The 24,846-nt window shown below is 45.4% G+C and overlaps 1 protein-coding gene across 6 annotated transcripts in view; it reads right to left on the bottom strand.

Annotated features, from left to right (window-relative positions):
• Window positions 1-24,846, bottom strand: part of LOC123760251 (acylamino-acid-releasing enzyme) — a 246,343-nt gene that overhangs the window by 155,361 nt on the left and 66,136 nt on the right. For 5 of the 6 annotated variants that reach the window (XM_069338417.1, XM_045745747.2, XM_069338418.1 and 2 more), the window contains exons 11-15: window positions 23,675-23,838; window positions 21,562-21,706; window positions 16,272-16,503; window positions 15,048-15,138; window positions 1,049-1,128 (exon numbers count right to left, since the gene is read on the bottom strand). In XM_069338417.1, the coding sequence (XP_069194518.1) occupies window positions 1,049-1,128; window positions 15,048-15,138; window positions 16,272-16,503; window positions 21,562-21,706; window positions 23,675-23,838 (712 nt within the window). Of the gene's footprint in view, window positions 1-919; window positions 1,000-1,048; window positions 1,129-15,047; window positions 15,139-16,271; window positions 16,504-21,561; window positions 21,707-23,674; window positions 23,839-24,846 lie in introns of all 6 variants that reach the window. The other variant, XM_069338419.1, reaches the window with a different exon arrangement.

The following is a 24,846-nucleotide window of genomic DNA, read 5'->3' as shown; positions in this document are numbered from 1 at the left end:
GTCGATAAACTACATCTGCTGTGTCCCTCAATACACAGTCGATGTGGGTGACGGAGTTAAGCTCACTTTTGGGTACAATACCCTTAAGAATCCTAAATCACTGTTTTCTTATTTTTGTTGTATGATTGATAGCTGATCCTTACAAACACTCTACTTTATTGGAGTAGACAAGACATGTTTGAAAAGACCAGTTAACCAGAAAGGGGCAGTTCATTAGACGTAAGAATAAATGAAACTGCAGAAGGCCTATTGCCCCATATTACGCAGCTCTTACTTGTATCCACCAAAACTTTTGTACATCTATTACGTTACCAGGTAATCTGTTCCATAAATCAACAACCTTGTTTCCAAACTAGTATTTACCCAGGTCTTTCTTTAATAAAAATTTATCCAATTTGTATCTATTGTTTTGCGTTTATATATTTACCACCTATTTAATATTCCCTTTATTATATCCTTTCATCCATTTGCATACTCCAATCATGTCACCCCTTCCTAAAGAATGTAAATGAACCTATCATAATCTTTCTTCATGTGCAAGGTTTCTAATTTCTGGGATTAACTTTGATATCCTTCACTGAATATATTCAAGTGAATACAATATTTTTTAAATCATAGCTGACAGCAAGAGATATTAAATTATACATAACAAAAATTTATATCCAAAACCAGAGTTGAAAAATAATGGTGATGAACAGTAATTAGGGCACAAGAGGCATAATCTTAGCCAAGAATATAATCAACTTTGGCAACAATGTGTACACTGAAGATCAAACTAAATAATGATAATGGTAGATATCTTTTTAAGGAAACTGTAACATAAAGAACAGTGAACTGATTATATGCATTACCAGGCTGCAAAAACAATGCCCCTGATACGAATGTTAGGTAGGAACTTAAAACAAAATACCTTACTTACAGATCAGGGTTATCTTTACAGTTCAAGGCTGAACCAAAGTCACACGAGAGGTTTCTAACACTTGCAACTTTGTACACTTCCTACAAATGAAAAAGAAACAGCTTAATATTAAAAGTTTGGCTTACTCACCAGTCGGGAATATCTGATACATTAGCCATTGCAGGAATATCTGTGACAGGATTTCTTGCTGATACAGCTTTGTATAATTCCTGACGAAGAGAAATAATTAAGCATTAATGCAAATGGCATTAATCAATGCCATTTGCAGAGTTGCAAATGTAATGCCGATTTTAAAGATGGGAGATTTGATCCCCTGCATCAAACCATTGGGCTTAACATCTATTGTGGGAAAATTATTTGACTCAATAACTGTTATAATCATTCATAACCGTCTTGCAAAACACATTGATAAACAACTGACAACACTGCTTAACTAAGAGGTGCATTTGTTAAACAAACAATTCATTCTTTTTCAGCATTTCTGTAACTGATAGCAGAAAAGATTGAGACATTATATACCTTGATTTTAGTTAAGCTTTTGATATTGTGTCTGATGAAAGACTGATTATAAAGATATAGGTGTATGGAATTAGGGGACATTTCAAGTTTGATAAGGATATGGTTATTTCAACGTTAACAGGCTTAGCATAAATGGAGTCAAATGCAAGTGAGAAACTGTTGCAAGTTGAGTTTCCCAGGGATTTGTCCTGGGACCATATACATAAATGATTTTGATGCAGGACTTTGATGTAGGATTTTGATGCAAGGAAAGTGCAGGAAAAAGATATGAAATAAAGTGTGACCAACAACTACTGGCCTTCTTTAGTAATTGTGGTATATCTGAAAACCTGAACCCGACCAATGCCAACTTAAAATAACTCTGAGTGCCTGAGTCTAACCTAACTTAATCTAACTTTGTCCAAGGTGCTGTCTCTGCCTTACCATTTACCTAATGTTCTCTCATTCATATAATTTCCTAAGTAATCCATCAAGTCTCCATGCACTTATGCAAGCATCTACCTCAGTATCATTGTAAAATTTTACTCTTAAATTTAATCTTACCCTATTCTTTTTTTAAACTTTAAATTTAATTGTTCTGATTTATGTCATTTATTGAAATTAATTATTGATCTCATTATGTTCTCTTAATTAAGTTCATACTAATTATAGATTAAAAACTAAGCTAAATAAAATTAATTATCTAAGATTATTTTACTTTACAATTATCATTCGTCAAATTTTTTATATATTCATCTTTACAGTCTCTACTGATTTTTTGTTCTCTCCACCAAACTTGTGTATCCTTCATGGCTATCTAGTGATCTTTATTCTACTACTAATTGTTTCAATTCTTCTGTTTACTTGCATTTATTGTTGTGTTTTGCTATAATTATTCTCTAATTATAGCAGACTTTGTATTTATGTAAGCATTTACCTCAGTGTCTTAGTAAAATCTTGCTCATAAATATAATCTTACCCTGTTATTTTTGTTTTTGTTTTTAATTTTTAAATTTAATTGTAATTTGATTTATACATCATTTATTGTAATTAATTATTGAGCTCATTTTTTTTCTTAAGTTCATACTAATTATAGGTTCACAACTAAGCTATATTAAATAATTTATTTTTAAGATTATCTTTATTTTACGATTATTATTTGTCTCTATTTTTTGCTATATATTATTCTTGTCAGTCAACTGATTTTTTCTTCTTTCTTAACCTAACTACTGTATCCTTACTGGCTATCTACGGGAATCTTTGCTCTACCTCTAATTGTTTCTATTTTTTGCGTCCCTACGTTTATTGTTGTGTTTTGCTACAATTACTTTCTATTTACAGCAGTTTTAGTATTTAACTGTTCCTGTAATTGCTTATCTTATTGTATCGTGACATTATTGTATCTATATGCTTACTGATATTGATCCTGATCGAAATCTTCTGTCCCATACCCACACAAATCAGCACATTGATCATCATTATTGCAGGTATTACACAGCAAATCTTGCAAAAAACAAACTCCTAAATAGAACCTGCTTATCAGTTTACAACCAAAATGTTAGGTCACTTGGTAAACATTTTGATGATATAAATGCACTACTCACAGCACTAGGTACTAAATTATCATTCATCATTTTAACAGAAACTTGGCTAAGCAATGACTATACCCAACTCTACAATTTAGCTAGATATAAAGCCATTCATAACTGCAGGCCTAATAAAAAAGTAGGTGGCACAGCAATATAATACAAAGATACTTTCATCTGCAGTAGTGTCATTAGTGATAGAGACGACTATTGTGAATATACCTTTGCCAAGTTCTCCAGTAAATCCCTTAAATCCTCCCTGACTATCGGTGCCATCTATAGATTTCCTAATACCAACATAGCTTCATTCTCTGACAATGTAAGGAATCTTATCATAAATAACAATCTCAACAAAAATCACATCATTCTGGGAGGTGATTTCAATATTGACCTGGGTCTTCAAAACAACCCTCAAGTTGACTATTTCCGTAACAGCATGCACTCCTGTATGCTAATCCCCACAATCACCAAGCCCACCCGAGTCACTCAAACATCTGCCACTACTCTGGATCACTTATGGACTAATATAACAGCTCCCCTTACATCTGGGGTAATCTATGACAGAACAACTAACCACTATCCTACCTTCCTCATAGCAAACATGGACACATCACCACCAGAAAGCAAGAAACTCTCATTCAGGCTACACAGTGAATCAGCTTTAGGCAATCTTTCTAATGCACTTCTCAATATTAACTGGGAATCTGAATTTAATAATACACAGGATATAAACTCATTAACTAACCTCTTTCTCTCCAAAACTCTAAGCCTCTACAACACTCACTGTCCCCCCCTTACCAAACAAGTAACTAATAAAAGAAAAAATAACCCGTGGCTCACAAGTGGCATAATTAAATCAATCAACCAAAAACATGAATATGAAAAGAAATTTAGGATTGGCCTAGTTTCAAAGGAAGTAGTTAAAAGGTACTCATCAGTGCTTACCAGTATCATAAGAAAAGCTAAACTTTCATATTCCTAACTCTGCTCTCATCTCTCTATATTATGCACTAATCTATCCCTATCTTAATTATGGTATCTGTGCATGGGGTTCAACCACTGCAAACCACCTCAAGTCCATCATCACCCAGCAAAAATCTGCTATCAGAATAATAACAAATTCTGCTTTCAGACAACACTCAGCCCCCTTGTTTAACTCCCTAAACATGCTAAACATAATCTCACTCCACAAATTCTCTTGTGTCAACTACATTTACAAAACTCTGTTCTTAAATGCAAATCCTTGTCTGAAACTCCCTGGACAGATGTAATAGGACCCATTATCACCACACCAGAAATAAATATCTCTTTAATATCCCCAGAGTCAAACTTAATCTGTGTAAACACACTATGCAAATAAAGGGACCCAGTCTATGGAACTCACTCCCTATTGAATTGAACAACTGTCCAACTTTTGTGTCATTCAAAAACAATACTAAAAAGTACCTGATTTCATCTTCATAGTTTTTTACCTATGGCTTTAAAATTGCACTGTATCTATTGCTACCCAATCTCCCAATCTTTATGTACCCAATCTGAACATCTTTATCATTGTGATCATTGCTGTCTTCTTATATGTGCTGTCAATCTGCTGTATGGTGTCTATTAATCTTGTTTAAATTACCAATCAAGCTGTCAATGTAATCAATCAGAGCTTTAATATACCAATGTGCTTTAATATACTTACTGATCTCTCTCATCTCATTTTTTTCTTGCAATGTATTTGTTATCATTTTATTAATTCTGATAGAATTTACCTACTTAAAATTATCTGTTAGATTAAGGACCTGCCCAAAATGCTGTGCGTACTAGTGGCTTTACAAGATTGTAAATACTGTACTATGCTATGTATTCTCACAAACCCAATGTACCTTCTTGTATATAAATAAATAAATAAATAAATAAGTAAATAAGGACTGAAGAGCAATATTAGCAAATTTGTAGATATATATAAATAGGGTGACAAACTAGTTCACAAGGCTAAAATTCCTACAGGATGACTTTGGTAGGCTTTTCAAATAGACAAAAGATTGACACATATAGCTTACTACTAACAAATCAGGGTCCTGCCCCAACAAATGATAATACATACCTGCTTGATGCGTTTCTGGGAGTAAGCCCGGACTGAGGCCAGGTTTAACATGTGAGAGCTTGTCAATAGTTACCTATTATACTTGGTTGATACCTGGTTGATGGGGTTCTGGGAGTTCTTCTACTCCCCAAGCCCGGCCCGAGGCCAAGCTTGACTTTTGAGAGTTTGGTCCACTAGGCTGTTGCTTGGAGCGGCCCGCAGGCCCACATACCCACCGCAGGCCCACATACCCACCACAGCCCGGTTGGTACGGCACTCCTTGGAGGAAACAATCTAGTTTCCTCGTGAAGATGTCCACTTTTGTTCCAGCAATACTGTATTTCTTATGCTCACTGGGAGGGTGTTAAACAACCATGGACCTCTGATGTTTATACAGTGTTCTCTGATTGTGCCTATGGCACCCCTGCTCTTCACTGGACCTCTGATGTTTATACAGTGTTCTCTGAATGTGCCTATGGCACCCCTGCTCTTCACTGGTACTATTCTGCATTTTCTTCCATATCGTTCACTCCAGTACGTTGTTATTTTACTGTGTAGATTTGGTACTTGGCCCTGAAGCATTTTCCACGTTATCAGCTGGACCATGTTCATATCGCCAAATCTGTAGGTACCTAGTGATGGGTGAATGAGGGAAAAGGAGTCATGGTATAGGTCGTCAAGTTGTTTTCAGAGTTCTTCTTCATAATGCAACATAGAGACATTTTCTAGGGCTCTTGTCTCTTATGGCCACAGTCTCTCACAAGTACTTGGTATTTATTAATGTGACCAGTTACAGTCACTGCATAACCATAAATGAGCCACTTTACAACCACACCCATCTTTCACCCTAATGAGTTCAAGTGCTAAAGGTAACACATACAGACTTGAATTCAAAGTACAGTACTATAATATTAATAATATTCTCACGTAGCAAGGCCACTCTGTAAGACTGTCTTGGACGACTGCCTCAAGCATATCCTCGTACCAGGGTACAGACATAGTGGGTGCATTGAAAGCTTCAGAAGGTTCTTTGGCAATTCAGTCCTGCCAAGGAACTTTTAATGGGTTTGATTTTTTAAGCACATCTGTGTCAAACAGGGAGTTTCTCTCATACTACCTTGCTGTTTGCAGGGGGAATAGACATTGAAAAATTAACATTTTGTCCCCATAGGCAGAAAAAATCACCCAAAAGCCTGGTGTAGTCAGTGTATTAGCCTGGTGTAGTCAGTGTATTAGCATTGTCAGAGTTTTAAGCAAAGAGGACGTATCAATACAGCTCAGCTAAAAACAACAAACAAAAAACCAGCGTTGAATGTAATGAAACGCCATTTTCTGGGTGAGCCCCGGAGGCTCCCTGGAGCTTATCGGGCTAATGTATGTTATGTTAGACCGGGACATTAGCTAAGGAGTTCAGACCTACCAGGGACCAGCGCCAGAACCTGGCCCCTTCAGAGAGGTTTCAGGGAGCAATGGCCCTGGAAAACCCCATATGGTTGGGGGTTTTCCTTATCTGCCATCGACCGGGGTTAGGCACCCAGAAAGGTAGGCGTAACAAAACAAACCCCACATGGTAAGAAACTACAACAAAAACCGAACAGAGAGGTAGAAAACTCCCTACAATCCCAAGGAAACAAGCAAACAAGCAAACATCACACTTTACTGCCGCGCCGATCGTCCGCGCAGCCCTCCCCACCCCGGGAGGGGGAGGGGGGAGCCCCGGACCTACCGCGCCGGCTGCCAAGCTCCAGTTCGGAAGCTAAGCTTCAACCAACGCGAAAAAACCGCCGACCGGTGGGAGGGAGGGTTTCCAGGGAGCCTCCGGGGCTCACCCAGAAAATGGCGTTTCATTACATTCAACGCTGGTTTTCTGTGGGGAGCCCCTACGGCTCCCTGGAGCTTCATACCCAAAGAGAAGGAAAAGAAAGGGCTAACCCGGGAGGCGGCCGCCACAAACTCTGCAACGCAAAGCCAAGACAACCGGTCGCAAACCTGTGACCCAAGGCAACAAGAACACCCAAGAACAGACGCACATATGGATGGGCGGCCAAAAACCTGTGCGACCCACAATTCCCTGCGCCCGAAATGAGCCCGAGACGTCACCAACACAGCAGCAATTGCTGCAAACGTCTGAACAGCACGGGCGCAAAGACAGACCGCAGGAAGAAGGAAAACACTGCGGACGACCCGGGAGACCCGATCCCTGAAAACAGGGAACGAAGGAACCGGATCAACCACAGCGCATCCCCAGGCACGGTACGCTGGCAACAGCAAAAAGCACAACTGGACAACACAGGACGCACCCCCCGGCCAAACCAAACAAGTACCAATACCCCAAGAACCCCTCCGGAAAGCAGCCGTCTCGACCGTCGCCAGGACAGAGAAAGGCTGCACACCAATAAAGCTACCACCAGTACCAAAGAGGAGGAAACTGAAACCGAAGGGGTTACCACAACTGAGGGGAAGAGAAGGCACCCTGAACAAGGACCAGGATGGCTCAGGCGACTCATGAGCAGGCCGGAGGGGAAACAAAACGCGAGAAAACGTAATAAACGTCATACAGTCTCCAAGACGAAGCTCGCAGGTGGGACACCGTCAACAAAGCCACCTGAACACCATAGAGATGGCGATACCTGCGTCAAAATACCAGACGCGAAGAGCCAAAGAGAGGGCCGAACCAGTCACGGACAGGACCGATTCGGCCTGCTGAAAGAGGCGAAGCCTCAGGAAAAACGCCCCGGGAACGGACACCTATCAAGCAGCGTCTGAAAAGAAGGCCGGGCCGGCCACCGTGGAACCATAAGGACTGTTCTCGTGGGAATGGGCTGCAACCGAGCCAGAACCCGAAGCAACAGCTGGACCGGGAGAAGAGGTACAGGTACCCCCCACCTCGACCAGGCCTGCCGAAAGCCTCCACCGGGAAGTCCTCGCAGGTGGGAAGGGCGCCACAAAACGGGCGACGCCTAGACCACGCCGACCCGAAGACGTCCATGGCCAGGAGTCCATAAGCCCAACAGAGCCAACAAAACGAATCGGCGACGACTGGCCAACCCACGAAGAGGAATGAACCGAGACAGCTGTCCACCAGGACGCAGGACACACCCCGGACACGAACCACACGGTTAACCAAACCCCCTGTGGTTCCGGCAAGAACCACCAGAGAACAGTCCAAACAGAGCTGAATGGTAGAGTACCTAGTGACCCAAACCCTCCGAAGCGCAAACCAGACAGCCAGGAACACCGGAACCGGGCTGTGAGCCTGAACAGCCAAAGGCGGGACCACAGCCACAGTAACACTTCTGGAGGGAAGACAATGAGGGGCCCAAGAGCCTGAAACAAGGCCCAGGTCCGAACCCGGGACGGAAACAGAAGGTAAACCTCCAGATCACCAGGAAACCAAACCCAGCGATCTGGAAAGAACCAACCCCTGGCGAGCAGACAAGCGGACTGACTGGGAGCCCACTCCAGCCAGTCGTCGAGGTAGGCCAGACACCGAATCTCAGACGCAGACAGGGCACTAAGATCCGGTAAAGATGCAAAGAGTATACAAAGTGCCCTTCACAAAATAGGGAATGCAATAAAAACAGCAAACCTGAAGCCCCACCACCAAAGCATTGTATGACAATCATATTAAGACATTATGACATAAGACAATCATTATATGACAATATGACAATTATAATCAAAGCATTATATGACAAAGTGCTGGGAAGAAAGGACACCACGAGAGTAGCTCTCATCCTGTAACTACACTTAGGTAAGTACACATAGGTAATTACCAACCGTGCTAGCCCCAGAAAAACTGGAGAGGAACGTGCCAAGAAGTGACCTGGAGGTCCAGGTCCACCATCCATGCACCCGGCCCGAACAGAATCCGAACAGGAGACAACAGTCCTCCGAGCAGGGCAGAGGATCCAGGGCGCAGACGGAAGTAGTCCAGAAGAACTGCAGACTGGAAAAGCTCATGACTGCAAAGAGCAGACGGGAAAAGCCCATGACTGCAAAGAGCAGACGGGAAGCCCAGAAGGATGGGGCGGATCGACCACGCCCCACGCACCCACGAAGAGGAAAAGACGAAGCGCAGGGAAGAAGCCCACCCCGCCAGCTCTGAACCCCCCCCAAGGGGGAGAAGCCGTCCTCCGACGCCAGCAGAGGCCGGAAGACAACCCAAAGCGCCCACCAACAGCGGGACCAAGCGAGAGGCAACAGAGCAAGCTGCTCCCCCAGCGCCCAGTCAACAGAGAAGGGAACAGAACCCCTTCAGAAAGAAAAAGTACACTACCGAAGTCATGAGGAGAGACTACGGGAATGAAACCACACTTCGCTGGAAGAGGAAGTGAGGGGAGACCTGATCACCACATACAAGATACCCAAGGGAATCGACAGGTTTGAGAAGGACAGGCTATGTAACACAAGGGGCACACGCACTAGGGGACACAGGGGGAAACTGAGTACCCAAAAGAGCCACAGATAGAATTAAATTTTTTTTTTTTTTTTTTTTTTTTTCAGAATGGGAACGGGAAAGCACGAAGAAGTAATGTGGCGACTCCTCACACAAGTAACGAGGCTGACCCCCATACAACGTCACTTGTAGACATGACAGAGCCCAAGAGGCACAGGAACCGATACACCTGTTGACGGACGGTTGAGAGGCAGGACCAAGGAGCCAGAGCTCAACCCCCACAAGCACAACTAGGTGAGGACATATATTGTAAAAGCACAAGCCGCCGACTAGTGGCAAAGAGCACTACGCCGGCCAGGCAAAGAAGGCACAAAACTGCATCTAAAGGCCCACCTCGACAGCAAAACCACAAAGTCCCAGCACAACCACAACATGTGCCAAGACCCAAAAAGCTCAGTCTGCAAGCCAGGAAGACCCCGGAACCCCAAAAGGCAGAACCGGGTCACACGAGGAAACAAAGTCCCCTGAACCCACAAAAGGGGGCCCAAGAGGAAGAAACCTCCAGAACGAAACCAAGGAACCCAAAGGAACCCAGAATCGAACCAGGGGGAGCCCAAACCACCACATTTGCCGGCGGAGAACACCACTAAAAGGCAAAGCACAGACCCCAGCAGAACGCCCTGGGAAAACGGTCCCAACAGACCGAAAACCGAGGGGCAAGGTGTGGGAGCAAGCATACCAGCCAGGGGCACTGAGCCTAAACCCAGAGGCTCAGACCCAAAATCAACACCCAAACGTTCCCAGAGGAACAGGCAACGGCAAGAAAACACCAGAAAAACAAAGAAACGACAACAGGAGAACAAAAACCCTGCAAATGTTTTGAAAACTCACCAGAGACGCTCGCTCGCACACCCAGACGCATGTAAACAAACCGCAACGCCGCCCTGGTGGCCACGCCGGGAAACCGGCAGACGAAAATGGCCGCCAGCAGGGGCTGTGACTGACGCTTAATACACAAAAACACGCCAGCAAATGTGGGAAGCTAGCAGACTGGAAGGGCGAAAAACGACGCCCAACAGCAGAAAAACCCCTGAAGGGGCAAAACCGCCCCAGAACTGCTAGCAGGCAACCCCCACAGCCCCGGGAACCAACAACAGAGGCCCCGGGGCAGAGCCGTCCTCCAAGCCCTCCGCCCGTAAAGAAAAGCAAGAGCCCATGGGAAAGGCAACAAGAAAGGGCCGCTGGTAAGACCCAGAAGCCTTGGCAGGAGGCACAGGCTCAAACCTCCGTCCCCAACCCGAACGGGGCATCCCCCGAAAACCGCCCGAGCCTCTGCCGCAACTGAACCCCGCCCCGACCCCGAAACCCGCAGACGGTCCGGAGCCGGGAACATGGAGAGAAAGGGGCGAGCAGCACCTAACCAAACGGGGCGGCCACGGGGCATTCGAGTGGGAAACCAACCAAGCATGTTGCAGCAACCTAACCTAGCTTGCAACATGGATGCCGCCTGTACTCTGAACAGTAATAACATCAGGAGAGTACTGGAGAACAAGCAGAGAATCACTCGCAAGACTCCGGGTCAAGGTGTCAGTGACCCAACAGGCAGCATGACGGAGGTAAAAATGGCGACTGTCACCCGGAGACAAGGGAACAGCAACCAACGATCCCGTTCAAGACGGGTTGGAACCCGGAAGACACATTCAATGGTCCCCCGAGCCCAGACAGGGGTTTCCAGGGCCCGTAGGGTAACAACTACGGGAAGCCCGGGCAAGGTGTTGCTAACCGGTTAAGAAACCCAAACATAACAAGAGGGTAGATTATAGCACTGAAAACCCCTGAGACGTGTACAAGCACGGGGGCCTAGCAGAGGGCCGCCAAACACTACCAGTGGAACTATAACCACCTTAGGCAGACCCCCACCAGGCAAGAAAATAAAAAACAAAAGAAAAACCCCGCAAAAGTACACCGTCTCCAGAGGCAACAGAAACCGGCCGCCGCATAGGTGGCAGGCTGCGCAACACCTTGACGCCCTAACCAGCACAATACCAATCCCTACCCAGGGCCAAACAAGGGCCCCAAGCCCCAGCTGGCCCCAAGGGCGAGGCAAATGCCGAGCAGCAAGAACCTCTACGGGAATGGTTCCCGAACGCCCCAGGGAAGATAACCCTGTTACGCAAGGGCAGTACTCACAGGGCGCTTAGGGAAGTCAGCCACTAAGCACATGCAGCCCCGGCACTGATGAAGTACTCCTGGCCACCGCACACCACAACACACGGCAGTGAACGCCACACAAGGCAAACACCGCCTAGGAAACTGAGGCCAGAGAAGCGTCAATCCCGGTTGACATTAGCGAACGAACTGGAGCTTGGCAGCCGGCGCGGTAGGTCCGGGGCTCCCCCCTCCCCCTCCCGGGGTGGGGAGGGCTGCGCGGACGATCGGCGCGGCAGTAAAGTGTGATGTTTGCTTGTTTGCTTGTTTCCTTGGGATTGTAGGGAGTTTTCTACCTCTCTGTTCGGTTTTTGTTGTAGTTTCTTACCATGTGGGGTTTGTTTTGTTACGCCTACCTTTCTGGGTGCCTAACCCCGGTCGATGGCAGATAAGGAAAACCCCCAACCATATGGGGTTTTCCAGGGCCATTGCTCCCTGAAACCTCTCTGAAGGGGCCAGGTTCTGGCGCTGGTCCCTGGTAGGTCTGAACTCCTTAGCTAATGTCCCGGTCTAACATAACATACATTAGCCCGATAAGCTCCAGGGAGCCGTAGGGGCTCCCCACAGAAAATCATTCAAAAGAAAATGGAAAGCAGGTAGAGTATCTGCAAAATTGTTTGTGCTTGCAGCTAAAATTCTGATACAAGCCCTTATTTTGTAGTGCTAACATTTAATATGTAATTTTGGATTTTATAAATTAAAAGCTTGTTATCTTTATAAATAAAACATGGGTTCATATAAAATAATTTTGATTTTGAGCCACATAAGGTTTGACGTTATTGCAGGCTTAAATTGCCTGAAAGTTTAATATAAACCAGATTAACACTACTGTACTATACCCTTCCCTTGTCCCAAAGATTAAACCATGTGTGTAAACTAAAAGATAAGACAAATAATGGAGAACCTGGTTATGGGAGAAAACTTAATGCTAACATATGTATTAACCCTTAACATGCTCGGGGTCTAATATCCTGCCATCCCCACAGGCGCATGTCATTTTGAAAAAAAAAAATTATTTTTTCTTTCTAACCTGTTAATTTGTGTTCACTGATCACGGGAAAAATAATAAAAAAAATCATAAGTGGCATATATTGCCCGCTATAGGGCGGGGAAGTCTGGCAAATTATAGGCGCTGACTCAGCGTGCGTCCCAGGCGGTCTGTTGCTCGCAAGCTGTCAGGCCAGAGTTGCCACAAAGAGATAATTACCGAATTATTTCAATGTCTCTGATTTTTCATACTTTTTTTGCTGTAATATTATTCAATAGTGTGTAGTTTGATATATTTATATAATAAAATGAGTGAATCGTTGGTGTACTAAAAAATATGGTATGCATATTGTTGATTCAATTATGTTCATCAATCAGTGAACAAATACTTTGTCGGTTATTACACTATACGCACAGGTTATATATAAGTATTTGCATGTTTTGTTCACTATAACGAACCACTAAGTAGCTATTATGAGTCAAAAAGTAATGAGGAGTGACCGCCGTGTACCAGCCAGCCACTCCCGCCCTCCCTCCAGTCATCTGACTCACCCTCATTCTCCTCCCACAATAATGTTTTTGCTATAATTCACTATATACAGACGTTATATATAAGTATCTACATGTTTTGTTCACCATAACTGTACATCTAAGCTTGTATGGTGAGTAAAGGCACAGAGATGTGGCTACTCGCACAGAGATGTGGCTACTCACACAGTCAGCTGATCGGCGGCCGCCCTCAAGGTCAGACGCACTAATATTTCTCCTCCAACAATACTGTGTGGTGTTATTACGCTATATATCTTATATACAGACGTTATATATAAGTATCTACATGTTTTGTTCACCATAACTGTACATCTAAGCTTGTATGGTGAGTAAAGGCACAGAGATGTGGCTACTCACACAGTCAGCTGATCGGCGGCCGCCCTCAAGGCCAGACGCACTAATATTTCTCCTCCAACAACACTGTGTGGTGTTATTACGCTATATACACACATTATATATAAATATCTACCTGTTTTATTCATCATACTTGTACAAATAAACTGGTATGGTGCCCAAAGACCATCGTGGTAACCAGTAAACAACACCGTCGTCTGCACGACGCCACCGCTCTCACCAAAATGGCGGCTCCAAACCTTCTCTTGCTGTTTATACCCTCTATACGCACGTTATATATAAGTATCTACATTTGTGTTCACCATAGCGAACCACTAAGCTGGTATGGTGAGTGCAGTCAATAAAAGGTGGCCACACACAGTCAAAAGACATCGCCATCACCCTCCCTCCCACAGCATTACACCTCCTTCCATGGCGCACAGCGCTAAATATCACCACAATCCTGCTATTATCAGAACCCTGGTCAGTTTTATCACAGTCAGGGGTCTTCTGTAATAATATCATCGCTACATAATAGCATGAACAAGTATAATTTGGCATTTTTAGGCGATGCTGTGGTCACAAGCTGAACAGCAGTGCTGTTAGCTCATGCTGCGTGCGTCAGGCTTGGTTGCTCACTCAATACTGAGGCCAATAACACCCGGGAGTTTGGCCCACGATTTTTTTAAAAAATGGCGTCTGTTTACAAGAGCCCTGATGAAGGTGTGGTGAACCCCGTGTATCCGCGGGCTGTTTAAATCTTGCGTAGTACTCCAACACATCATATGACGTGATGCGCAGTTTACTGGTACAACGTCCAGCACGTCATATGACGTGATGCGCACTTTAAGGGTTAATGCTAATTAAAATAACACTTAATAATGCATTAAAACAATGCTAACAGATGTGAAGCAAAGTGCTTAGCATTTATCTACCAATGCCAGATGACTGAGAAAATATAAAGCTTAACCAATACCACTAAGTGAATGAGGAAGCATAATTCAATCCATTACTCTTGTAGCGAGTAGATTATCCCAATAATATACTCGCTCCAAATGCTTTGTTAATATTCCTGTCAACCTTTGGAGATGAATGAGGTGAGGCGTTGCCCGGGCAACACGGTGAGGTGTTGCCCGAGCATATAAGCAGCAGAATAGCAAACATTAACCAGAGTCTACTTTCAAGTGTGGTCTAGAGCAGACACTTGCGAGATACTGTACCGACGCTCAGTGCGCTCAACTCACACCAAAGTATCACCTGTGTACTTCTGTATATTAGACCAAATATATATATAGTATCTTAGTGTCTGTGTTTATTTGTCACCATACTTTACGTAACAATAGAACCGTTACACTCTCTTACATTTGTCATTAATATTACTGTTACCGGGTGTGATCAATCGTTATGGGTTTTCAGTACTTTTTTCTTTCATACACAGATGAATATATGGCTTTTACACAGCTCTTTAAGGATTACTTGAGATGAACTCTGACTTACTGGGTACTGAGCTGCTAGGTGTGTCACCAGAAACCCGCCATGGGATCCACCGAACAGGAACACACGAGATTCATCCAAAACCTCAGAAAATCTGTCATGATGAGACATTATTTGGTAAACAATGCAAAATTATGTATCAATTTCTTGTGCAAAAATAAGTCCTAATTAATCAAATAAACATGAAAATTTATGACTGCAATTACATGAAATGTTTATTCTTATTGGTTCACTGTGACAATTGTCATTCATCAGAAAACAGCTTAAAATTTACTTTGCTTGCAAGCACTCGGGTTATTATGTAGCCTCTATAGTCTCAAATTATCTGTTATTCCATAAATTTAATATTCATTTCTGAAATGTTCTACTGTGATTCTCCCAAAGGCAAGGTTCCTGCTGCTCCAAATTGAACACAATGATGATAGGGTCACTTTCAGCAACACTGCAATGGAGCTTTACTTATGTTCTTGTTGGGGTCATACTGGTGCTAGGGAGGGACTGGAGAAAAACCCAATCCTGTTTTGAATGACTACAGAAATTTCACACCAACAAAACCTTACCGAGCCCTACTTGATGTAACAGGGATCACAATGTAGCACTCTTGCAAACTGCCACTTGTCCCATCTGGCCACTTTCTCTCAACACTATCATGTGACACCTATGAATAAAATGGTATGAGCTCACCAAGATGAGCCAATGCTGTACTGAACTGATACTGAACTGTGAGATCAAGCTACAAATTCCCCTGGCGTGCTAAAACCAGTACAGTGCCCATAGCCTTCATTCATCCCTACACCCAATAGTGGCTATACTAAAGGAGCTCCAACCATTAAAGTACTAGGAATAGAGTTCCAGCAATCCACAAAAGCTGGGAACTGAGATTGCTCATTATACGAGGTGACTAAATGACCCAACTGGTACAGTAAGTGATGGACCTACTTTGCTGTAGCTGTGATGCTACATAGCAACTAGAGACACTTTGTAAACATATGCATAAACTATCTAGTGTTAATTTCAAGATGGAATAAACATTTTCCAAGTTTCCTAGCACCGTTATAATCTGTTGCGGACAGAAGGGAACCCTGCTATGACAACATAGAATAGTGACCTGTCCTGACTGAGCATTATCTTTTCCACAAAATCAGCCTTAGGAGACAACCAAATCAGATAACTACAAAATGACATTAACCGATAAGTACGTTTTACGTGACAAATGGTAGAACTGACCTGTGTAAACACTCTATGGTGGCCTTGTGAACATCAGATACATCAGTCACCCCACAGTAGCCAGGTAGACAATTGACACCATCTTCTCCGAAGCCAAGAGACCCTCGATAATTAGGGAAAACTATGGAAAATCCAAGTTTGACAAAAAATGCTGCAGCCATTGAATAAACATTTGTGAGAACAGAGTGAGGGCCTCCATGTGGCCAGCAAATCAATGGGCGTTTCACAGCACCTGCAAGAGGATTGTGTGGATCAGATATATGCATTAACACAGTGAAGAAAATGTGGAAATAATTTTGAGGTTTTATATACTTTGAGAAAGGTTATGTCACTGCAGATCTCATTAGAACATATTTAATTTACTAAAAACTTGAGTGACATATTTTTGTATATAGGATTGTTTAATGACACATGGTTGATCAATGTATTATATATGGATGGGGACATGTGGAAGGCCATAGAAAAACCAGCGTTGAATGTAATGAAACGCCATTTTCAGGGCGAGTCCTGGAAGCTCCCCGGAGCTATCCAGGCTGATATGTATATCCCTAGACTTTGCAATCAGTCAGCTCCCCCCTTCCCGAGAGGGGGAAGGGGAGCCCCAGACCCACTGCGTCGGCGATCCAACCACTAGTTCTCAGTTTGGATGTCAAAAAACGCGAAACCCTGACCGGGGAAAGGAGGGAATGCCGGGAAGCTTCTGAGACTCCCCGGCCCAGAAAATGGCGTTTCATTACATTCAATACTGTTTTTTTGGGGGGAGCCCCTGTGGCTCCCTGGAGCCCCTGCAGCTTCCCAGAGCTACTTCACCCAAGACAAAAACTAGAGGGACTTACCTGGGAGGCAGTCCGTGCTCGCATCTCAACTCGAAGTAAAGACAACTGGCTGCAACCGCTGACCCAAAGAGACAGAGGCCCGACTAGGCCCAAGAACATTTATGAGGTAGCATACAGCCAGGACCCTGTTCGACCGCGAAAAACCCCGTGCCCGAATGTCAACCGAAGACGGCAGCAAGAGCAAGTGCAGCAAACTTACGAACGTCATGGGCACGGGGATAGACCGCAGGCTGGCTGGACCTAATAACCCTGTGGACATCCCAAGACCCGGGAACAGGGAAGAAGGGGAAACCGGATCAACCTAAAGCGCGTCCCCAGCCACCGAGGCCGTGGCACACAAATAACGGTAGAGCGCCTTAACCGGTAACCAGACACAACACATGATGAACCCCCGTCCTGACCAACCAAGCATCAACAATCCAAGGGCCCCTCTGGAAAGCAGCAGTCTTAATTTTCACCAGAAAAGGAGACAGCTGCCGACGAACAAACCTATCTCCACAACCAAAAGAGCAAAAACCCCTGCACCAGAGGAGAGCATGAAGCTCTCCAATCCTACCCCCAGAGGCCAATGCCAACAAGAAAAGAGCCTTAGAAAAACAATTCTGAACCGAAGAGGCCACAACAAAACGAGGAGAAGACAAATATGAGAGCACCCTTTACAAGGACCAGGATGGCTCAGATTGTGCATGAGCAGGCAGGGGGTGAAACAACGCCTGAGACAGCTTGCAAAATGGGGCAGAAGTAACATCTATTCTGAAAGCAAGCTGCAGCAACTCCGCCAGCGCTGCACGATAGGAGGCAACAGTATTTGGCATAAGATGACGGTCCTGGAACAACCACGAAAGAAAGGACAATACAACCCCATCAGAGAACGAAGTACACCCACACAGGGATAGGAAAACCGGAACAACCGCCAGGAAACTTCATATTGCCGCCGAAGACAAAGCACGCAGGTAGACTCAAGGAGAAGAACGAACCAGCTACGTACCTGGCTGGATCAATCTGCAAAAAGAGGCGGAGCTGCAGGAAGACCCTCGGGTTAGGACACCGAGCAAACAGTGCCTGAATCAAGGCTGGGCCGGCCATCAAAGAGCCAGAAGAACAACACACTTCCGGAAGGCTCCCAGCAAGCCAGTACCTAGGACACCCCCAAACGTGAAACGCCAGGAGAGCCAAATCCCGAGAACTCAGCAGACGAGTCACCCGAAGCGACCAGACCCAAAGAGCCAAAGACTACACCAAACCCCCACGGTTCAGGCAAGGAACCACTGGGAAATAGTCTGAATGGAGCTGGATCGTCGAACTGCGAACGACCCGAAACCTCCTGAGCAACATCCACACAGCCGTCAACCCCCGCACCGTGCCGTGAACCCGGCGGAAGGACGGACCCCACCGTCCCAGGCTGGCCTGGCGAGCACAGGTCACAAACCCCCAACCAAGAGACAACGCGTCCGTGAGAACATCGAGCGAGGGCTCGGGTAGGCACCGAGGCACTGAACCCCGAAAACCCCAAGAGGAAGTCCCCGGATGCCAAACCCAGCGGTTGTGAGAGAGGCGGAAGGAACATCCTCGAATGAACCAGAACAGCCGACAAAGCCACTCCCGACCTGGCGGGAAGACCATCATGGCAAAGTTCAGGCACTCCGCATAATCCACAAGCAGCCACTGCGTAACCCGGGAGCCCCTCGGGAACATACGAAGTGCATTCAAAGCAGAGCCACCTGAGGAAGAGACAAGGAAGCAGTCCAAGAGCCCCACACAAAACCCAGCCAAGACTGAACTGGAGAGGGAACCATATGGGACTTCCACCAGTTCACCAGCAAATCGAACCCAGCAAGCCGGGAAAGAACCAATCACCAGCGAGCAGACACGAGGACCGGCTGGGAACCCAACCCAACCAGCCGTCAAGGTAGACCAGAACCCGAATACCAAACAGACGCAGGCGGGCCATCCCGACCCAAGCAAGAAATGTGAAAATACAAGGCGCAAGTCAAGCAGAATGGAAGGCAACGAAGTGGCAGGCCTCGAACACCCCACAACAAAACCGAGCCAGCCCCCGAACCTCGGATGAATTGAGACGTGCCAATACACGTCTTTGAGGTCCAGGGTCACCATCCAAGTGCCCGGCTTCAACAGAAGACGGACCTGAGACAGAGGAGGCATCCGAAGGGAAGGGCAATAAACCCACGGTTTCAGACAGGACAAGTCCGGACTGAATCGAAGGTCCGCGCAGTCCTGATTTGGGACCGGAAACAGGCGAGAACCCACCTGAGAAATGAGGGAATTTCGACCACGCCCAAGTGAACCTACTCCGAGAAGACTCGATAGAGTGCAGGAAAAGAGGCCCGCCCTGCCAGCCCCAACCCCCCACCCCCCGAAGAGGAAGGAGCCACTCAACGCCACCGCAGGCAGTGCATAACGACCCGAAAAGCCCACGAATCGAGGGACCAGCCGTGAGCAAACAGAACAAGCCTCCCCCTCTCATCGCCCCAGCAATGAAATGAACCGCGAAAAGGCCGATGCTCCATACGAGAACCTAAACGGTGCAAAGGGCAATCCCCGCACCGACCAGAAAAAGACAGAACCGAAGGCTGTGCCTGCCCTCAATTGGGCACCACAGGCCTACCACGACGGGAGAACCCTGAGCCCAGACACGATCCCCTCCAGCAGGAAGGCCTCCCACGAGCCCCCCAGAGGACTAACAAGTCCGACATAGGACACCTGCAGATACTGCACAACCGCAAACTCCGCAAAGGACAAAAAGACAAAGACAACCCAAGGGCTAGGGCCCAAGTGGAATACGAAGAAGCAGCTAGCACTGCCTGCCGACATGACCCGCATGTCGGCAGCAAGTCTTAGGGCATCTGGGGAAGCAACCAAACCATCGCATTGCAGCAACCAGAACCTAGCATGCAAAGCAGCTGCTGCCTGCACTCTCAGACCATGATCAGTAGCGAGGATGAGCGTGAGCGTGCACCAACAACAACGTCGCACAACTCCGGATCTAAAGAACCACCGACCCTACAGGCAGCAAGGCGGAGGCACAACCGGTGAATGTCACCCTGAGACAAGGGGACAGAGCAGCCATCAACCTCACATGAAGCGAAAGGGGGGGGGACTCACGGGTCACATCCATTGGACCACAGAGCCCCCGCGGGGTTTTCCCAGGGCTCTTACCCTTGAGAACATGCTAAGGGAAGCCCAGGCAGGGTACTGCAAACCGGCGCCCAAAACTACTAAGCAAACTTCTAAAGGTGAATCCCCCGGGACATGTCCACTCATGGAGGCCAAGCAGGGGGTACCACCAAAACACTGACATATATAAGAGAAAGAGCCTAACAGAAAAAAGGGGGCAACCAACCAAAGGCAGACCCCACCAGGCAGGAAAACAAAAACAAAAGAAAAATTCTACAAGAGGACAATGTATCCATGCGGAACAGAGCCTGCCCCCATAATAGGTAACAACTAGCTGTGCAGTAGCCTGTGCCCCTACCAGTGATGAAAACTACCTCCTACCCAGAGGCAAACAAGGGCAACAAAGACCCCAGCTGACTCCAAGGGCGGCCAAGTACCGAGCAGTAAAAGACACAGTGGAGGTAGATCCCAAGGTGAATTGTGGAAGGTGGCCATAAGCCCCAAGGGCAGTACTTACAGGGCACCTAGGGGAAGAAACCCTAGGTGCATGCAGCCCGAGCACCGTAGAATATCACTCATGGCTCATACACCACCTGCAGAAACAGATCATGCCACAAGGCACAGTAACTGAAAACAAAACTGGAGCCAGAGGCACCTGACCAGTCAGTACCACATTAGCCTAAGAACTGGAAGTTGGATTGCCGGCATGGAGGTCTGGGGCTCCCCTCTTCCCCCTCCTGGGGAGGGGGGGATGCGCAGACGGCGGCACGGCAACGTGATGATGTCATGCTAGTTGCTAGTTTTCATTTGGGGAGTTCTGTCCACTCATTCAGCTTTTGGCAGCAATATTTTCACTAAAATAGGGGTTTTGTTTTGGGGCGCCTACCTTTCTGGGTGCCAGACCCGGTTGATGGCAGACATAGAATGCTTTCAACCACACGGGGGTTTCTGTAGGCCATTGCTCCTCGTGCTTCTCTGAGGAGGGCCAGGTTCTGGCTCATGGTCCCCGGTAGGCAAAAACTCCATGCACTTTGATGTCAGAAAGCTAATAGTAACATATCAGCCTGGATAGCTCTGGGGAGCCAATGGGGCTCCCTCCAGAAAAAAACTACTCTCTTATCTTTTTGAGTAATTGCCTACACATCCTTTGAAAGCTTGAAAACTGGGTGGTGTCAATTACATAAACAAGATACTTTGTAATAATTTAACTTGAAACACTAAACTCAGAATGAACAACAATGTCATGCATCATACCAACACAAATACTAATTAAATTAAGCAGTATAATGAGAAAGTGTCCACTTCAACATCATTCTTACCTTCTTCAAGAGAAGTTGGGCCATAATAAATGACAGAGACCGGTACATCCGAGTACTTGGGATCAGGATGAGGCGTGTCGTTTATGAACGTCCACTGAGAGTGGTAGTGGTTGGGCACTCCGGGAATCTCACGACGACACGTCACCTGCCAATCCAGTCAAGGCAACCGCTCAGTTCAAAGGACTGGGTAGCTTTGCAAGTGTGTTATTTATTAATATTGTAACAATTCTGCATGTACAGTACATATTTATTCCACTTTCAGACATGTATTATCTAGTTGCTTCTTCTGGTAATATCTTGCATTCCCGAGAGATAAGACCTGACACTGTCAGGTTTGGTTGGTATTTACTTGCCAATGCAGCTGCGATTTTTGTGAAGATTTCCATTGGGTCGTTGTAGGGATGGGGAGTTAAATCAAGCACTGAATGTAATAAGATGTCCTTTTCTGGCAGACCCACCCCGTGCCTACCAGGAGCTAGCACCAGAATCTGGCTCTCTCTACAATGTAAAGGGGAGCTTGGGGATTGGTGATCAACCCAAAACTCAGAAAAGATCCACCGGAATGATTAAAGTACAACAAATATAAAAAACAACTGCTGGATGAATATTAGATACTCAAGAGGTAAACAGGGCAACAATAATAAACAAATCCGCAAGGGCCGTGATGAGGGTTCGAACTTAAGCCCGGGATGATTCCAGACGCTGCCTTAGTCGACTACTTCATGACATGGTAAAAGAATTGCAACCGAAAAAGAAAAAAAAAAGGTAAAAGAAAGGCAACAATAATTTCTTCAGGGTTATTTACCCTGAGAGATTTCTATGATACCCTAAAAGATATGATACTCATAGAAGATACCCCTATATATGACATGCCTGACACCCACCAGAGGGCAGCCCAGGTCATTGCTATTCTTTCTGAGGGACATATGAATAGATCTTTGCCGTGTTGAGCATTAATGTCAAACGTCCTGGCTGTGTGTGATCCTTGGGAAGAGAAGGACATTCCTTGGTCCTCATGACCTGCTCAGAAAGGAGCTTTCCATACAACTGGTCCTCTCGCCTAACATAACACATTTTGTCACCAAATTGAGCAAGCCGTTAAAATGTTGTGATTCATTAGTAAAACTTAATGCACAGTAATATTGACTTTTGCTGTGCATTGGCTCGACATATTTGGTGTGTTGTTTGCATTTGTACATTTCTGGTTAGGCAAAATGGTAAATTTTTTACAGGGAAAGGGGGGGGAGGGGGTCATTTCTGGTTAGGCAAAATGGTAAATTTTTTACAGGGAAAGGGAAGGGGGGAGGGGGTAAATCGAGAGACTGAGAAATTTCATTTAGGGGTTGAGAGTTAGGGATGTAGTGAAATGAGAAGAAGAGACTCTGAGCATCTCATATTCACTAACTAATGTTATTTCCACATGGAAAATTTCACGTAGTCTTGTTAAAATTTGATAGTAGTGCCCATTCTAGTTCACTGCCAAGATTCCACTACAGACTAAGAAGTTAAGCTAGGTGAACAGAGCATCAGGTGAGAGGAAACATACTCAACCAATTTTATCCTGACCAGAGATTGAACAGGTGTCCCTTGGTTGTGAGCCGAGGACGTAGACCACTCTGCTACAACAATATAACAGTGCTGGCACAATGCAAATAAACACAAAAATTTAAAAGGAAATTTACAAAGAAAAATATACAAAACGCAATACTAAATCCTGGAACTGTTTAAGGACCATAGTCATTCAAAATGGTATGATTAAAAAAGGAAAAGAACTCAAACTTGTGGTCAGCACTACACAGGAAATGACGTTACAATGATAAGAGACAACACAAGACTATCTAAAGAGGACGATACTCTCTCGGCCTTTGTATATATACCCGAGGGCCACCATCTGCAGTGGCCTAAATTGTGACAGGAAGTCATGCAAAACATTCTGACAACACAAGACTTGCTAAAGGGGGATGATACACTCTCAGCCTTTGCATATTTACCCTAGGGTCACCATCTGCAGTGGCCTAAATTTTAACAGGAAGCCATGCAAAACATTCTGAAACAAAGTCTACAATTTTGCTTGAATGATACACATGCACTGTAGAGAACACCAAATATTAACCTCTTTCATCTTCAGTTTACTTTCTTGGCCCTGCTGTGGGATATAGCCCAGCAAGATCTGAGTGGGCTGGCAGATATACGAGAAGTTCACCAACACCCAGTCGTCGCACACGTCCACGACCTGATGACTTCCGGTATGAGTTAATTCTGTGATCTTGCCAGACTCTGTAACACAAAAATGTCTGTGACAATTTTTACAAAAGAAATTGTAATGCTATTGAACAAATCCACAAGGCCTGTGATGAGGGTTCAAACCTACGTCCGAGAAGATCCCAGACGCTGCCTTAATCGACTGAGCTACAACATGGACGACATTCCTCGTCACGGCCCTATTGGATTTGATAATTTGATGCATCACGCTATTGTGATTTGTGTGTGTATTGTAATGCTATTGTAAGGCTGTCTGTAATTGTAAGTAAAAGTTGTTTTCTTCAGGAAAAATACAATGCAGCAATACAATTATCAAGGAAGAAGATGACTTAGGAAAACAAAGAAAATAATATAGCATCAAGTGTAATGAAATGCCTAGTTTTTAGGTGGTACCACAGTAGTTTCTTTGGCTTACAGCACTGGTACTGTAAGGCCATGATGGACATGCCAGGTTTCTGTGACAGTCTCTGCCTACGAGGACCAAGTACCACTTCAACTGGCTCCTCCTCCCTGAGGCAGGCTATGAGTGCCAATCACAGACGACTTCCTTCAGTACCGAGGTGAACGACACTTCAATCTCACAAAACATCATTAAACTTCCTCCAAAAAGTGTTTGGTAATCTGAACATTACCAAATGCAGGCAATGAGTCACAATAACATGGCTAAAGTATGTTGACCAGACCACACACTAGAAGGTGAAGGGACGACGACGTTTCGGTCCGTCCTGGACCATTCTCAAGTAACAATCGACTTGAGAATGGTCCAGGACAGACCGAAACATCGTCGTCCTTTCACCTTCTAGTGTGTGGTCTGGTGAACATTACCAAATACAATTTTGCAAACAAGTGATACAACCACTCGTGCAACACTCCCACATGCCACCAGGTGGCACAACTGGCACCTTAAGCCACCATTCATCTAGCTGCGGATGGTGGTAACCACCACACTGTACAGCAATGGTTAGCGTGTTATTACCTAAGTGTAGTTAGAGGGTGAGAGCTATGTTCGTGGTGTCCCGTTTT

This window comes from Procambarus clarkii, chromosome 39 (genome assembly GCF_040958095.1).
Source record: "Procambarus clarkii isolate CNS0578487 chromosome 39, FALCON_Pclarkii_2.0, whole genome shotgun sequence".
Classification (NCBI taxonomy): domain Eukaryota; kingdom Metazoa; phylum Arthropoda; class Malacostraca; order Decapoda; family Cambaridae; genus Procambarus; species Procambarus clarkii.
The sequence above is the reverse complement of the archived record's forward strand: the minus strand, read 5'-3'. Positions and strand labels throughout refer to the sequence as shown.